This window comes from Melampsora larici-populina (genome assembly GCF_000204055.1).
Source record: "Melampsora larici-populina 98AG31 unplaced genomic scaffold MELLAscaffold_11, whole genome shotgun sequence".
Lineage (NCBI taxonomy): Eukaryota > Fungi > Basidiomycota > Pucciniomycetes > Pucciniales > Melampsoraceae > Melampsora > Melampsora laricis-populina.
The window spans coordinates 1,272,456-1,290,463 of NW_006768775.1; the positions used below are offsets into that span (position 1 = coordinate 1,272,456).

An 18,008-nucleotide genomic window follows, 5' to 3' on the forward strand; every position below is an offset into this window, starting at 1 on the left:
GAAGCATCGGTTTTATTCCCTACAAAGACGACAACTCCCTCTTTACTCTTCGAAGAGGTAATGAAATCATCCACATCCCTATGTTTGTTGACGACGGTCTAGTATTTTCGAATTCAAAATCCCTGATCAAAGAAACTAGAGAAAAACTAGAAAACTTATACAAGCTAGTGTGGACCACTGAACCTACCTTACACCTTGGAATCAAGATCACGCGAGACAGAAAGAATCGTACAATTCATTTATCTCAAGAACATTATCTGAAGAACGTTCTTGATCGTTTCGAAATGACACACTGCAATACTACATCTACTCCTCTCCCAAACTCCGTTGAATTATCTCCTGGTACCAGCGAAGAAATCTTAGATGCAGCTCACCTACCCTATCAGCAAGCCATTGGCTGTCTCAACTGGGCCGCTGTCCACACTCGACCGGATATTCAATATGCCGTATCAACGTTAGCTCGTTATTCATCTAAATACACATACAGACATTGGCAAGCTGTAAAACATCTTTTCAGATACGTTCAAGGAACTTTAGAACGTGGTATATTATTCAAGAAGCACAACACACCATCAACCGAACTTCGTGCCTACGCTGATGCCGATTATGCAGCCTGTACCGAAACTCGCAGATCAACAACTGGTTATGTATTCACGTTAGGCGGATCTCTAGTCAGCTGGAAAAGTCGTCGCCAACCCACTGTAGCTCTATCTACCACAGAAGCAGAGTATATGGCACTTGGAGATTGTGCTAAACACTGCTTATGGTTTCGTAGAATGATATCTCACCTGACTCAAACCCCCATTCCAACATCTCCAATATCTCTACCTCCGCTAAGTATTTTTAACGATAACAATGGAGCAATATTTCTCTCTCAAGAATCGGCTACAAACAGTCGATCAAAGCACATAGACATTAGGCATCACTTCATTCGCGATTTAATTTCCTCACATCAAATATCTACTCATATGATCGATACAAAGTTAATGCCAGCTGATTTCCTCACAAAGAATGCTCCGAAAGAAATGCTCAATCGATGTCGGTTCTTAATTGGTAATGTAGATACCAACGAACTCCATCTTATATCTACGAACTCACTTCCTATCCCTACAAAAGTATCGAGCAAGGGGGGATGTTGATACTCTCAATAGTGTATCACAAAATACTCGACACTTATCCTCAGTCTCAGCACTCAGTCTTCTTGTGATCAGAATCACATGCTGAGTTTTTCTTTTGTTCATCTTGTAAGAATCAGTTTTCCTGATCCTTTGCCTCAGCTCAGAACTCTTGTATATAATATATCTATTCTTGTGATTCATTTCATTCCTATTTGACACAGATAAGAAATTAATATCATTATTAGATCCACATTATATGCTTTCGCTCTTTGGAGTATTCCCTTCGTGACACTTTCATCCTCGCATCTCTTCGCATTCAAGTGACAGCTCTGGATCAGCTGTTCACGCTTGTGTCACACGACATTTTACATCTATACTTACCACTTGGCCCAGAGGGGCACAACCCAGTCAAAAGCACTAAAAATGTATATTAATCAGCTTGATTAAATTAGGTACTGGATCTTTTGTGTGTCCTATATGCAATGTCAAACTTTCAGCATATGGTTTGGTATGAGCAAGAATCTTAACCTTGAATCCAATATCAAAACCCACGAGCTTAGAGCTTACCTCCATCCAAGACATGAGAGATAAACTTGTATCAGTTTTTATTTCAACCAGATACAAACAAATAATAACACAAATGAAGTTTATGAAACTAAAACATTGTTGATGAAATGAGTTGTCAGAGCAGGGCTTGACATGATTCAGACTCTTGACCTTCAATCTATTCTCAAAACCCATGAGCTGAGGGCTCACCTTCAGTCAAGAATGTGAGAGATCAACTTGGACGAGAAGAGAAGAATTCTAGCCTGCTGCTCTAAGTGAGAAGAGGTGGATGACTCAAAAAGAAACCATACTTGGTATGTAGAACAGTCAGACTAAAGAACCTGAAATATCTTGATAGACAACTAAGAGGTGATACTGAACAGATGGTGAATAAAAAGCAAGGAGTAGCTATTTATCTCAAGGGTTCTCTTATATGTAGAGGATATATTGAGAAGTTCAACAATGAACTAGAGCACTTCAAATGTTTCAAGGCTGAGCCATATGAGTAAATGTCACCTGGGGTAATCAGGCGCAATGTGAGCACCACGGTGACAAGCCCAAAAGAAAAGCTTTGTCACACATGTCATTTGTAATTTCACCCCTTACAAGAAGCTAGTATGCCAAGACCAATGCAACACATAAAAAACCAGTGAGGCCAGGTGGTCAAAAAAATTTAAATGAGGAAAAACCAAAATCATCTGTGAAACACCCATTTTGATCACATCATTTGGCAACAAAGACAGAAAATCAATTGATGAATGTGTGATTACACTCAGAGCACCAATATGAGACAATTGGTCTGAAACTATTAATTCCAAATTTCTTCAATGGGAATTGATGACCCACATCACTAACACACATCACCATCACATTTTTTGAGCTTAAGCTTGAGCTACCTCTTCACTTGTAGATGTCTCAGGCTCCCTAGATCAATTTTAACAATTATAAATGGGTATATCTGTAGGAACAATCCAAGAGAATCTTCTCATACCTTTGTTTAATTGCCTTACAGTAATTCAATGCAGCATTGAGACCAAATCCAGCAACACAACCTGCAAGTGCAGCACCTGCGCTGGCACTTGTTAGTTTGGCCCACTTTGGAAATTTGTGCTTGCTATCATTTGATCCACTTGAAGAGTCTTCTGGACTAACTCCTGGAACTTCAGCAAGTAAAAGGTGGCGCAAAGGGTGTGTATCCATGTGTTCCTTCTGAACACCTTGCTCCAAAATGATATGGCTTGTGGTGGTAGGATTGATTTCATAGTCATTCTTGGCCTTTGATTTCATTTGTTCTGCATATCTCATCTTTCTATTTAGTTGTTCATCTGCCAATGACCAGACTACTCCATTTGATCCAAAGTCTGTCTGACTAGCCACTTCATTGGGTCTTGCATTATTAGCAATTTCATGAGTTCCCCTGATCATGGAACCAGAAGCGTGGTAGTCCATCAAGAGATTTATACCAATAAAAATCTGTCCAAATTGCATCCTGAAGTATTTGAATTACAGAATTAGAAATTAGCAAGCCACAGAGGACTCAAATTTGCACAAAAACAAATGAGCATTGAAAGATATGAGCTCACTTATTTTGATACACTTTGGAAATGATTATTGATCAATATTCTTGCGCAGGGACACAACCAATCTTGATATGGTATATGATCAGGGTCTGATGTGATTTCTGTGTAAAACAAATGGAGAGACAAAAAGTAAGACATTTCAAAGCATCATATCACCCAAAACCCTCAAAATGGTGACCCATGAAACTATCCACCCTGATCATCACAGACTAATTAACAAGGAGAAGCTGTGAATATAGAATAATGCAAGCAGTACCCACAATATACACTATTCTGTACTGCGGTGCTGTTATCAGCTCAAAGCAACCTTGGATTCTGAAGCAAAGAGAAAGACTAACAGAGGGTTTGAGTCTGACCAAAAACTATGCTCAAGGGGACTTGAGACAAGACACAAGGCCCTATTTAACTCGACATACATGCTCACCACTTCCCCGTTCAAATACTCGAAGCAACTCCACGTTGGGCAACACATCACCGGTGCCACCCATCCATCTTCTGCAATTGAATGGGCTAGATAACCAGAGCTGCGCATCCAAACTTGCCTGGATGAAATGATCTTGATCGCAAACTTTCACTTATCTACAATCTCCATCCAGTTTTCTTTGTATTCGTTCAGAACTTTGCAATTAATTTCCAAGCGCATGTATATGTATTAGTAAAACCTTTGTTGGAAACCCTTTTGCTGTTCCAAAGCCAAGATGTGTCATTCTCGTCTCTGACTTGACATCCAGCGGTTTCGATGGTACGATCTATCAAGATGTATCAAAACGAGTCAACTAGAACGTTGAGAAAACAGGTTTCTGAGTGTTGCCTCAATATCTTGAATGAACATCTTTTCGTCACGCCCCACGCAACTGTATTACTTGTTTGGCAGTGCAGATGTGACAGTGCAGAGTGAAGAAGAATCATTGGAGGGTTGAGTCTACAGTTAAACCTTCGACCTTGTATCGTGAGAGTCCCGAATAAGGATAGTGGATTTCATCACGAGGATCTGCTATTCTGACAAACGAACAATACCTTTTTTCAAAGATAGATTGACCATCTGCGCGCGGATCATTCCAAACAAAGACTTCTTGTAATGAAAGCCCTAACAACTTGAGTATTGAGAGTTTCAAGCTTTCTCTCAATATCGAAGAGTCACCTTGATATCTTGGTTGATCACTTCCTGTGGCAGATATCTTTGTCCCTTGTCTGAGAGATACAAACTCCTCTTGCGTAGGCCGTAAAACGTCACCACATCCATATTGAATTTCTAGAAGAACAGCTCGATTTCATCAAATAGTAGAGTCTGAGAAATATGTGCAAAACAATAGCGCACATATCGCACGGAAAAGCCATCAAAAAGAAAGGATGCATTGTAAAAATTTAAATTGAAGTCTTCAAAGATTGAAAAGAAAATGTTATGTCTGTCATTTGAGTTGCATGCAAGAGAAAAATTGCAAGATCATTTAGAGCATAGAGTAGAGGATATAGCAGGTGAAATAAATAAAGTAAATCGCTATATGCGCTATATGAGTGGCTCTGTAGCGGAAAAAATCACACAATGTGGTATACATATCGCTGTGAGGAAGAAAGTACTGAGTTTTTCTGAACTATATAGCGGTGTGTTTACACCACTATCTATCAGACAATCACTATATTTTATCGTGGTTCCACTCAGATCTCGCAGCGATAAGAGCTCTGCGAGCTCAACATTGAAAAGATCGATTCGAAAAATCAATAAATGTGCGCGCTTTCTGTCTTTTTCTGGTAGGCCTCAAGGGGACTTAGTTAAGCTGGGGTAGGCCCCAACTGCCCCAAGCTTGACTTAAGTCCCTCTTGAGCTCGAGGCTCCGCTCAAGCGAGCTAAAATCCCCCCACCCCTTTAGAACTCTTTTCACAATGATTTTTTCGCCTCCGAAGCCGCCTGTCTTCAGCTTTGGAAAGGACAAGTGATCAACATATTCAAAATATTAATATCAGTGTATGTGCTCTTATAAGACCACGAAACGCAACACTAGATATCTACTCATAAGTGGAGACAGATAAGGATCCCTGTGTAAGGACTAAGAAGGACCTTATAGTAAGAGAAGAAAACAATAAGAAGCTAGTAAGAGAAGAATAATTCAGGACTTGACAAAGCTACAGAAACGAATGACCGGGGTGCGAAGAGACAGACAATAACTTGCATAACACACATCTTCTACATAAAACTTCAGAAAAGAAGCAGAGAAGCAAAAAGACAGTCAAACTAAAGAAGAAAACAAAAATGCAGAGGAAGAGGTGAATGTAGATAGTGGCCGAGAATTCCCACAATGCGACCAACCTCCCAAAACCACACAGATGCGTGTATTACACCTTCACCTGATCGCGCATGTCGCCGATTGTATCTAGAGGTGCAGATGGCTTATCCACCTTTGAAACCGAGGTTATTGCCCCAGGCTCCGCCATCTCTAGATCTGAAGTCTTTGACTCAGGAATAGTCGGTCTATCTCAACCGATATCAGTGAACATATTCTTCGGAATGATTTGAGAGCAGACTCTCATACCTTTTCATTTTTGATTTCAAGTAATTCCATGATTTGGTGACCTTTTCAGGGATAATGGGTATGTTTTTTCTATTGAAAAAAATATTAGTGAATATCTCTTGAGGGGCAATTTGAGATGAAAATCTCATACTTTCTTCCATACTTCAGGTAGGCTCGATATCCGAGTCGACCAAGTGCAACGAGAGCAGTACTTATAGCTACAGACCCACCCACTACCGCCGCCAACTGAGGATGTGTAAGATCTGCGAACCCATTTTCATCATGAGCATTTGATACAGTTTTGTGGGTTTCTGTAGTGAATTCTGGAACATTGACAGATCCAGGGGGAACATATGGTGCATTGAAGATTTCCGGGCCAATGCCCATGTCTAATCCTCCTGGATTTGGAAAGTAAAATGAAGCTGTCGGAATCATGACTTCCTCCAATTCTCTATGGCTGGCAGTAGTTGGATCAAATCCATGCTGCTTTATGAAATTTTCCCTGACTGTTTGCTGAAATCTGGGATGTGCCAGAGGTAATCCCACTCCATTTGATCCAAAGGCTGTTTGACTAGCCAATGCATGGGGTCTTGCATTATTAGCAATCTCATAAGGTGCAATTGTTGGAGCACCAGAGGCCTGGTGATCCAACAAGAGATTTATACCAATGACAATCTGTCCGAATTTCATCCTGAAGTGGCTACCATATAGACATACGGATTTAAATATCAAGATCAACAAGCTGCAGATATTCGAGTATGCGCAGAAAGAAATGAATACTAGACTATGAGCTTACTAATTTCAATGACCTTTGGTGATAATTATTGATCAATTTTCTTGCGGTAGGACACAAGCAATTTGGATATGGTATACGAGTCTGTGTAAAAAATGAAAGAGCAGAAGTAAGACGTTTGGCACCAGTATATCTCAAAAACCCTTGAAATGGGGAAATTTTCTATGTTTAGAGAAATAGGCAGTGAGGGATGATGTAGTTCCAGAAGCATGAAAGCAATACCCACCAATGGATACTATTATGTATGTGAGTAACTTGATCAGTTCAAAAAGCAGTTTTGAGGGTCAAAGAAAGACAAAAGGCCAAGGGAGTGAATGAGCTCAAACAGAAGGATATAACAATAACTACCCTCAAGGGTGATTTGAATGCAGAACAGAGGCACTATTTAACTTGAAAATAATTCTCACTTATCTACCGCGATGGAATGAGAAGTCAGAGCTGCGCGTTCAAACGTGCATAAAAGATGTAAATGTGATACCGCCGGTATTTTTTGCAATCTTCATCTGGTTTTGCTTCAATATCCGCTTCAATTTTTCTATTAATTTACCTGCGCAGGTGTAAAAGCTCTGTTGAAAGACCCTTTGCTGCTGAATATTCCAAGATGTCTCATCTCCACCTCTGATTGCGCATACACCGCGTTCAACTGGAAAGGATTAAGTGCTCCAAAGTCTAAACTGGGCAGCTAGCCTTCACACCTGCGAGCAACTCTGTGACTTGTTTGGAAGCTCATGATACCTAGAGCGGGAAGCACATTCCTCATCCATTATCACATTCAAAGCAAAGGTTTAAAGTTTTATAGATTTCAACAATTGGTGAAGAATGCATATGTCATTATCTTTCACGGATAGATTACAGTATTTCAGTCGTTGCTCCAGCTCGATCCCAGATCCAGAGATCTTTGATTTTACCAGGTGCTGAACCGATCCACGGTTTACGTAGTATTCTGAGCGGCAGACCATAGGATCTGGGTTTGAGGATCTGGGTTTGAGGATCTGGGTTTGGCCTGACCGATATGTACACCCAGATAATCCGCACCCGGTTCCCCTACACCGCGCATATGTACAGCCCTGTAAGTATACGCTACATTTGGGCGTGGCTTTCGAACCAAAATCGCGAAAAAAAATAGCACACATGACTTGTAAGCAGCTGTATTTTCAGCGAGATTCTCGCATTTTTCATGCGGGCTTCCAGCTTGCTCAGCTACAGCGCCAATATTGCCAGGCCAACGTATCTGGCTGGCGTTGTTCGTGATTTGATTCATGAAGATTCAAAATCCGGGTTTTCTTCTGTCGGAATGGATCCAGATAAAATGGTCACACCTTCCTTGGAAGGGACTCGTTCGGACTATTCTACTTTTCCATTAGAACTTGATCGTATATAGAATCACAATTATCATGCTTTCTAAAGTTTTGGTTAACTTTGCTTACATTGGCATATGTATGAGCGTTCAAACAAACAAATCTGGTGGTATTGATCACGACTTTGGTGGTAGTGATCAAGCTTGTACTCGTACCTGGGCAAATGAAGCTATCAGAACTCACTTCACGATGCATCTCTCCCCTCCCACTTATCGTAAGTCAGAAAAAGGTATCTTGTAACCTACTTGATCGTGCCATCTGATTATGTATATTCTGATTGTTTCTTGGTCTTTTCTCATCCAAAAAAATAGTTTGTAAGAATAATGGCGGAGTTAGTTATCGCTGTACCACTTGTCTTCCTAGGATGTCATTGTTTTCTACGAACTCAAACTTCACCCAAGGCGACCCTAATATTGCTGCGATTTCAAGTGAGGATTATTTTTCAGCCTCAACATAGATCTTTGAATAAGTCCTTTGATGATTACTTTACTTTTTCAAAGCTGGAGCCGTTAAGGGTTGCACCGCTACTGGACCAAATGGCAAACCTATCAACGTTGGTGAATCAAAATGTTTGGCTTATTCCAGAAAGGACACAACCTCGGGAAGGATCTGTGAGTCTCTACTTATCTCTAACCAACATCAAGTGTAATATGCTAAATTTAAACATTCCTCCAAAGCCTGTTTGAGTCCATCTATGACTCTATTGGAATGTGATAATAATAATGATGATGCCTTTGATTATATATGTAAGAAATTGTTTCTCATCTTGGTCTCGCTCAACAGGCTCACTCATTCATCCCTCATTCATCAATATAATCAAGCTTGTAAGGAGTGTCTTCTTTACACCCCAGACGCTTACGATTCCGGAGGCATCTTTCGATCAAGACTCCCCAGAAGTGCGAAGCGCGGTTCAGATTACATTTGAGAAGATGATGGTCCTCAAGCAGTCATCACATTTGGCAGCTGCTTCCCATCTCGGTGCTGAGTAGTCGTTAAAAGTCTGGTAACTAGTTTCAGCTCCATTTCATCCCTTATAATGTGATCTATTGTATCATCAAGCTGTTTTTTTGTCGTTTATGACTTTGGAATCATTCAGGCTTTGGTTCTGTGAAATGGCTAGTCAAATTAAATTGAATGTACAACTTTATAAAAGCTATCATCATGCCGGCCAATTTTGCATGTACCCAAGCACACAGCCTCGTATGCACATCAAGTGGCACCCTTAGAATGCTTCTAAGATGTAAGCTTGATGTATTTGAAAGGTGGTGAGATCAGCTTAAAAGAAGTGCTTCACACCAGATCAACTCTCTCTCCCTTAAATCGAACTCATTATCATTTTCCCAGTATTATGAAAGTCAAAACAGAAGCATCTTGACAAAGAGCCTCATTCAGCTTCATGACATGCAGCTCACTATGTATAAGTTTCTCGCATGGAGTATACGAAAACAAAGAATGCCAGGAAATGTATGAAGTACTTGTATTGAAAAATAATGATAAATTAAAGAAGTAAACAACTTTTTTGTATACATCTTGTAATTTGAAAAATGATCCTTGTATGATATTTGAGTGCAAACTAACTGATAGAAACGTGAGTATAAAAGATCAAGATTTGAGATTTGATGATAATATGATGCTTTGAGAATTGAAAAAAAATCGTTCAGATGAATATCCCATGATGATCGTGAAAGTGTTCATCACTTATGACTCGTGTAAAATATATTAAAACTGGACTTGAGGAAAAACATGATGAATGGAGTTGTAAGATCGTGTAAGAGACTCGATTATTCAAAGGCTTTGAACCCTGCGTGTTTAACTTTGTAGAATTATAGAGAGATATGACGTGAATGATGGGTGACATCAAATGACGCTTTGATGGGGAGATGATCTAAAGGATTTTATAAGCAAGATCAATATCAAAACAATTTTAACCACAAAAAATCATATAGCACAACAAACACATACCAATAGTTGAAACCCTGGATTACTTTTTGATTTTTGAAAGTATTGTGGGTCTTCCTATATCGATTATAGCATCTTTCCAATGAATTCCGATTTGGTAAGGTTTAAAATCCGGAAACTTTTCATCATCTGCAAATCTTTTGGATCCATTTGAGGACTTCAAACTTCCTTCAGCTTTACGTAATCCAACTCTACCCGATACATCAACCTCAAATTTCTTCCAAGTAGATGAACCAACAGAACCTAAGGTTAGGTCACCTTCTCTAAGAGGTGGTTGCGCAATGGTAGTACAAACAGGCAAATAACTTGTTCTGAAAGGTACTCTCAAATTTTCCGGACCAAAGGAATGAAAGGTAGTCGAAAAGAATGGGATAGATGCAAACGTTGGTTGAAAGCAAACATCTGATCCTTTTTTCAGACTAGCAAACGTGTAGGATTCGAGGGCATAAACTTTGATAGTCACCGAGCCACATGGTTCAGCTATAAACTCAAAATGTGCTAGTTTTTTGGGTACATTCCAATGCGTTCTTCCTACGCTCAATGCACGTCACATCATTAGCTACACTCTCAAGAGAATTTAAATTCAATGAGTTGAAAACTTACCATTAAAAACTGATTGGAGCGAGGATACATATATGCAGGTAATCTGTGACATGGATCCTCCACCAAGTTCCTCGGGTACGTTGAATTTTCCAGGAACAATCATTAGTTCGTCATATGGACCTGAGAAGATTGAGAAATGGATCCCATTAAATTCATTGTTCTAATGTCTTTTTGGTTTTAGAGGATCAAGGCAAGAGTCACTCACCAACTGGACTTGAATGATATCGAATGATTTGCACCGTACCCGTTCCACCTCGAAATTCACCGGGGGTATTCACGAATTCACGACCGGATTGATCAATCGGATCGAAGTGACCCGGACCAAATTGGTATTCACCAGTTTCAGAATCGGTTCGGCTAAGATCTGGTGACCGTCTAGGATTACCTTCTGGTTTACCGAATACTGAGAGTAAAAGCCACCATGCTTCACCACGAAGCCGCCAACCTGGTGGAGCAATCTGGAAGGGATTACGAAAGTCGATCTTTTGATCAGGCTTAACGACCTCTGCGATTTGACCAATGTTGATAGTGTCGTACATTTTTCTGATGAGACGAAAAAAAACAAAACGCAAAAATTAAAGTCCGATTGGCTTGCTGAAATAGAAGAATGGTGTAAACTGCGTGCTACGATGACTTTGGAATTCGATTAAAGTGAAAAATGAGTATATATCTCAGAACTCAAGACACGCTGGGTAAATGATGAAGGAAACGCGAATAGACGTGGACTTTCGTTGAGAACTTGGATTTAATTAACACCGTGACCTATGCTAATCAATATTTATGAGTAGAGAGGTTATAGAGCGGTGCCTTTCCTGGCCACGGACACCGTTCAAATTGAACGAGGAATAAAAGTAAGGACAATTGATGGTCGTAAATTAACAAAACGTACGGATCACTTGATGTTATAAATCGAAGAACTCTGTCCTCTATCTCAACTTCAATGGTAGATGAATGTCGTGCTGTAATTTATCATCAAAGATAGTGGGACCCAGGTGGGGAAGAAGCTCGGCTATCAAATTAGTGCAACCGAGAGGGCCACTTGTACTCCAAGCCGTAAACTTTGAAGGCTTGACGACGAACCGAGTGTGTGATACAATTTAAAGCGCCTCAAAGAATTGAACACAAGTGAATTCGGGTTCCGGAAAATACCGAAATGATTTAGGAGTCTGTACTTGAAGAAACGAAGATGGTTAGTTGGTTGTACGGGTGGAGAAGTGATTGCCGAGAAAGAAAGAAGTCCATATTGAGGACCGCATGATTCACTGAGATTGATTGTGATGATTGCTTGGTGATCATTGGAGTTGAAGTACAATATACGTACAAACTTCAAGAGAGCTCTTTGAATTAGTATTCATGCTGTGTGTCGAACTTGTATGTACATACTCAAATTCATAAAGATGCTACACCAGGGGGTAATGGTCCTCGGCCTCGGCCGGTTCCTGTGACGATTTCAAAGGTTTCGTCACCAGAACCACCCAGGAAGGTGTGGAACCGGTTTCGCCGAAACCGTTTCGGACACCGTTCCACGACCGCTTCTGGAACGAGCTGCATCTCGCAACCGTTTGAGAACGGCTGCAGAGGCGGTGGTGAAGCGGTTTGTTCGACACCGATTGCAATCGGTGTCGAACTGTCAATATATGAACAGTGCATCATCAAAACAGAAACTCAGTTTACCAAAGACCTCAAGAGAAAGAAGTTAGCTGGTCAGCTATCTAAATGAACGTTACCAGTTGTCTGTGAAAGCTTGACGGACCTGACTATTAGTATGAAACAAATGAATTTATGATTTAACCTATACAATGGCCAAAAACTTAACATACATGTGAGTGGCATTGATTCAGGATTTCCTTGACTGCTCTCTTCATGAGATCATGAGAACTAGAAAGAATCATGGATATAATCATTGGATTAAGAAAACTAACTGTCCAGTGAGTTTGAATGAACTGAACTCAAGTACTGACGTAGTGATTGGATTTCCTTCCCGTAACTCGAATGTGATCTATAGGATGAATTATCAAGTGTAAAAAGTTTTTAAGATGTTGATCATGATGAGTTATATAATTTTTCATTCATGCCTGACCTTACAAGTTGAACAACTTTGTTCCATTATGAGTGGCTCATCTAACATCCAATCATTCTGATAACGGAATTGTTCCAAAGCTCTTGATAGCGCGATACGTACAAAAAGAAAAAAAAAGATGATATAAAAAAGTCTAGGTCAGTATAAGGTTGGGAGTCAATTAAAACTGATCTGAAAGAAAGTCCAAGAGAGACTTTTCGCAATCGATCTGCTCATTTCTGCCTTTTTTCTAAGATTCTTGATCACAATGAATATTCAAACCTTGAAGAATCTTAGATGGAAATGTGAGGGATAAAACAATTAATAAGATCATCATTATAGAATTACTAAACATAATTGAAAAGGCAAGCTTGAGGATTAGATTAAAGCTCTGTTTTTTTTTTGGTTTTTTGGGATGTAAAGATTTTAGAAGAATTATATACTTTTTCACCAAAATCAGATGACATTCCAAAAACATAATGAAGGTATTGAGGAATTTTAGTTTTATGAATCGGTTGACGATTTGAAAGCATAATAATATGACACACGGGTACTCTCAACGTGGTCAGCATGGTGTAGCGGCAAGAGGCACAGTTTGGGCCTATGCTCAGTTTTGAGCCTGTGTTCAAGTCCTGCTGCTCCATTCCCTTTTTGTAAACTCTACGCCATAACCGAGAACGTTCCAGGGACCGTGTCCAGGGGTCACCGAGGCGGTTTGCTTGCACCGCCAAAAACGGTGATGGGAACCGCATTCGTGCGGTCCCATCTGAAATCGTCTCAGAAACAATGCAAGTAGTTTAAAACCGTGATGGCAAGAAAACGGCTTCGAAAACCGTTTTCTTGCCGTAAGTTTACCCCCTGGTGTAAAGATGGTCTTGTTAAATACAAAAAGCTCCGGTATCAATTCTTAAGATGCGCCCTTTGATGAGTTTAGCCCACCACCTACATACATATTTAGCTGTCATCCGGAGGGTGCACCTGGCTCACCACCGGAATCTTCCTTGGCGTCGGATGTTTCTGGAAGCCTGTCCAGGAATTTCTTTAAGATCACTGTCCACTACAATCTTTTGTACATAAGCGCTACTAGCGTGTTGTGTTAAGCTTAACTGTGTTGTGTACACGTTTGCAGAGCTATCAGAATACCCTTATAGTGAGTTGTACAATTCTAAATAAACCCCCATTTCTAATAATCTTTTATTCATATGATTTGAGATAACGGACGAGACTTTCCAGTGAAGTTAACTAAAGAGCTTAAAAGCTATCACCGATAACTTAAACTCAAGTTATGGAAAGAACTCGGCGTTCAAAGAACACACTTAAAGAGATTCCGAAATAAAAAGATTCGAGTCTAGAATCTAGAGACTTTTGGTTGAGGGTTTACAAAGACAAAGACTGGAAAGCCTGTAAAACCGAGACCCTTAACCTTCAAGACTTTGTGTGGTTTGACAAACCTATTTTGTTAATTTATTATTTGTCATCGTAATTTGACTCATTGTAATTTGCGATGGTCTAACTCATACAACAGATGTGTTGTGGTATCTCTCTTTTTTCGGATATGGTTTGATATAGAGCCTACATATATGCTTCAGATGTCTTGGACTGAAATTCCTGAAGCATATCTTAAACTTAAAGATACCCCTCCTACTTTCAAGGAGTGACCAGTCTGCCCTTGATAGCCCCCGGCGTGCCAGGGTTTTTGACATGTGTTTGTAACTATTTGCTTCGTTAGAGTTATTCTTACTCCTCTTTCTTCGTAGCTGAAAAGAGGGTCCTCGTCTTGACAAGTCTGAGCGAACTCGCCCTGGCTGTTTTGGCGCCTATGGGCATTATAATGGCCTCCATTATTTTTCCGCTTGATTTTATCGTGACATCTGCACTGCCAGCATAGATGCCTCGGGTTGCGGAATCCGAGGCATCATCGGAGGTAAAACCTCGGACAAGGTCTGTCCAAGGTTTTTGTCCGAGGTAATCTTCTGCACTGGGAGTTGCCTTGGATCAAAACCTCGGACAGTTTCTGTTGGAGGTTGGTGTTCCGATAATACCTTGGATTGAAAAATCCGAGGTAAATATGTTGGCGGTGCTGAGTTACTTATGATTTTTGAAGTGTCTTGTTTATCTCCCGTCATTTCTTCTAAATGTAAAAAGCTCCATATGTAGCTGATGGCATCTACCCCCGATGAGCTACCCTATTTCAAACAATGTCGCATACACTGAGTGATAAGAAAAAGGTTTGTTTATCTTGTAAAGGTGTCCAAAAATACAACCCACTATAAGCTTATTTCCTCTGATAGAACTTTTCAAAGTAGCAGGAAGCATTTTGCAAGGAAGTTGAGCAATGTTTTGAAGTTCTGCAGGCACAATTTGCTATCATTTTTGGGTCATCCAGAGCATGGAATACTGGTAGATGGGAGGCTATCATGTGATCTTGTGTGATCATGTACAACATGATTGTGGAAGATGAACAAGCACTCAGGGGACTGATTGAACCTAGGCCCACCCATGGGCCATGGAGAACGAGGGTTCCTGAAGCTCCAAGTCAACCAAAAGTGATGATGGGGAAGAAGACGAAGCAGAGAGTTGGACAACTGGGAAAAAAAACAAAAGCATTTGTATTCCTTAGTGCTGCATCTTGATCCTGCACATTTGACAAGTATATGTAGGAATAGGTTCTACAGGAACTGGGTTAAAAATAAAGGGTGGAAGGAGTCTGACACCTTATCAATAATATGCGGGGATTGATAGTGATCATGTAGTACTAGGGAAAACTTTCATAACATATGATTTCTATCCAGGATCAAAAAAGAAAATAATCAGAGAAATCAAAGTCACACAAAAACAGCTGAATGACAAATTTCCAGGTTCTACATGATGAAGGAGAAAATTGGAGCTCAAGACTAGCTTGATATCATAACATTCAAGGCCAAAAAAAAATCAAGAAAATCACCCAAAACATAAGGGTAAACGCACTGATATAGACATAATCTCAATTACGGGATACAAAGTACAAATCCGGACTCGTGCCCAGAAGTCCAGTTTCCCGGACACAAGGGAAAAACTGGGCAAAACTTAATTCCCACCTCACTGCCCAATTCTCTGCCCAGATCTGATCTCCGCTCAGATTCCACGCACCCAATTCAATACCCACATACCAGAATAACTTTAATTTCATGTCGTCGTCTCAAGATATACCCTCCGATACCTTCAATTCCCATGACCCTTCTTCCGAACCAGATCCTAACGCTACTCATCTCCAACTGGACCCTTCAACTCTCAGTCAGGTGCTCACTGGCGCGATTCAACTAGCTCAATCCGCCGGCTCAAGTGTTCCCAACAAAAACAAAATGCCCAAAGCTAAGAAACCTCGTAAATCAAAAGCAGATCAACCCAAACCGCGCTCGCCTCCTAAGTCAAAAAGTCGGAAACCAAGATCGAAGAAGTCCAAAAAGCCGAAATCTGATGATGAAAGTTCTAATGACGAGGATGAGAAGGGCCGCAGGACAACAATTCATTGGGAAAATGATGATAATGGGGCAACACCGGAACCACTCCGATACGATACCAATTTCAGCCCATCCTTGTATTGGAGCGGTGTTACCGCTATGGTGGCTCCGATATCACTCCGATATTTTTTTTTAACAAACTCTCTCAAGATATTGGAGTGGTAAAACCGCTCCGATACCGCTATATAGCGGCGATATGGCTCGAAAAAAGAAACAAAAAATGAATTTCAAAAAAACCAAAAGATAAATCAGAAAAACCAAATAAACTATCCAAAAGGTAATATAACCAAAAAAAAACTATCCAAGCAAAAGAAAATCAAAATCTTCAATATGATGAAAATGTAAATCAAGAGGAAAATAAACAGAACCCAAGAAATTCTCTATTCCTTTTGGTTTCAAGAAACCTAATCAATCACAAATCCATCTAAATCTTATAAAATCAAACCCAATACCCAATCAAAATGTTATGAACAAGTTTTCCACATCCTAAACTCTCAAAATAACCCCTCAGCCTGGCTCCCCTCAAATAAAAACCCCCTCAAACTGTTTCTTCAACCTAAATCTTTAGTTTTACTAACAATCAATCCATCTAAAATCTTAGCCCCTTCCAAAGCTAAAAAGAAATCACAAAACTCAATCAACAATCCTTTCTCCAAGAAAACTAAAAAAAAGACTTAATTCATCTTTAGGTTTTTTTGGTGCATAAGGGAAAAAAATGTTACATACCAATTTCCCATCTAGAAGATTTAATAACTTGATAAATCATTTAAATTAATCCAATCAAATCGATTTGACAATCTACCACCACTTCCATATCCTTTGAATTCTCCGGACAACTAGTATATATCTAAACATCAACCCCCCGAAAAAAATACAATAAGTTGAGTTCATTTTTCTTCTTTGGGGAAGAAGAAGAGAAAAAAGTAAAAAAGGGACAAATCGTATCAGGATACCTCATAGCAATCTCTAAACTATTTTGTTTTGGATCATGATGATAAGACAATCTTCGATTCCGATCTCAATTCCGGTCTCGATTCCATTACCTTTGGAAGATCAGAAAGTGGGACAAACCACAAGTTGGCCACCACTGAAAAAGTTTCCAAGCGCTGTCCATCGTATGAGAATTGAGAATTGGTACTAGATGGTGGTGTTCATGGTTTTGAAGTCGATGTGGCTTATACAAGGGAGGTGGTGGGTAAGAGATCAATGGCTGTGGACAGACCCTGGACCGGGTCCAGGGTATGTATGGTTTTTAACCGCTATATATCGGACCAACCTCGGACCCGGCCGTTATCGGAGCGGTCACTCCGATACCATTTTTTGGGCCTCTGGATGGCGAAGCGGTTCCACCGCTATATATGGCGGTGGATATATTGGTGTAAAAACCGCTCCGATACCGCTCCGACACCGCTAAAAGTGGCGGAGCGGTTCCGGTATTGAATGGGGCGGGGAAATCTTCGATGTACTTATTGCTCAATTGGCTTACAGATGAACATAATTTCAGTAGATTCAAAGATAACAAATCTGAAAAGCGAGCTGTGGCTGAAGAGATTGAAAGGTATTTCATTGATAATGGAATCACTTGGCGAGATGCGAACACGATCCGGAAAAAGGTAGATCTTTTTGTCTTATTCAAGTTTCTTTCCTTTTGTGATGTCTCAGTCTCGCTTTATTGATTTCTTTATAAATCAATATTCTTCTACAGATTATGCGATTAGAAGAGGCTTGGCGCAAAGCCGATGGTGAGCAAAACCGGACTGGCCAAGGCACTTTGATGACAGCGAAGGAAGTTAAGGCTGCGAAAGGTTGGGCTGATGATAATCCTGAGTGGATTAAAATGGAGAAGTTAGCATTCGGTAAGCAATCATGCTTGATCTTTGCATGTTTCCCTTATTCTAATGTCTCTTCTCGCATTCTTCTTAGTATCTATCTTGAAGAAGTGTAGATACTTCGTGGAACTGGAGCCCGACATGCTAACGTCAGAC

At 40.2% G+C, this 18,008-nt stretch overlaps 3 protein-coding genes across 3 annotated transcripts; 1 reads left to right on the top strand and 2 right to left on the bottom strand.

Moving 5' to 3' along the window:
* Positions 1–4,149: 4,149 nt before the first annotated feature.
* On the bottom strand, positions 4,150–6,186 carry MELLADRAFT_104945 (uncharacterized protein; the record flags this gene model as incomplete). The annotated part of the gene is made up of 4 exons (XM_007408153.1): positions 4,150–4,496; positions 5,409–5,436; positions 5,588–5,711; positions 5,903–6,186. The coding sequence occupies 4 exons, from the start codon at positions 6,184–6,186 to the stop codon at positions 4,150–4,152; spliced, it is 783 nt and encodes a 260-aa protein (XP_007408215.1).
* A 1,752-nt stretch (positions 6,187–7,938) lies between these two features.
* MELLADRAFT_124118 (uncharacterized protein) lies at positions 7,939–8,827 on the top strand (the record flags this gene model as incomplete). Its single annotated transcript, XM_007408050.1, has 5 exons — positions 7,939–8,116; positions 8,214–8,330; positions 8,403–8,513; positions 8,580–8,648; positions 8,724–8,827. The coding sequence occupies 5 exons, from the start codon at positions 7,939–7,941 to the stop codon at positions 8,825–8,827; spliced, it is 579 nt and encodes a 192-aa protein (XP_007408112.1).
* A 470-nt stretch (positions 8,828–9,297) lies between these two features.
* On the bottom strand, positions 9,298–11,095 carry MELLADRAFT_77340 (uncharacterized protein; the record flags this gene model as incomplete). The annotated part of the gene is made up of 4 exons (XM_007408152.1): positions 9,298–9,787; positions 9,865–10,392; positions 10,465–10,584; positions 10,670–11,095. 3 exons carry the CDS (start codon positions 11,001–11,003, stop codon positions 9,884–9,886), a joined length of 963 nt encoding a protein of 320 aa, XP_007408214.1.
* Positions 11,096–18,008: the final 6,913 nt, after the last annotated feature.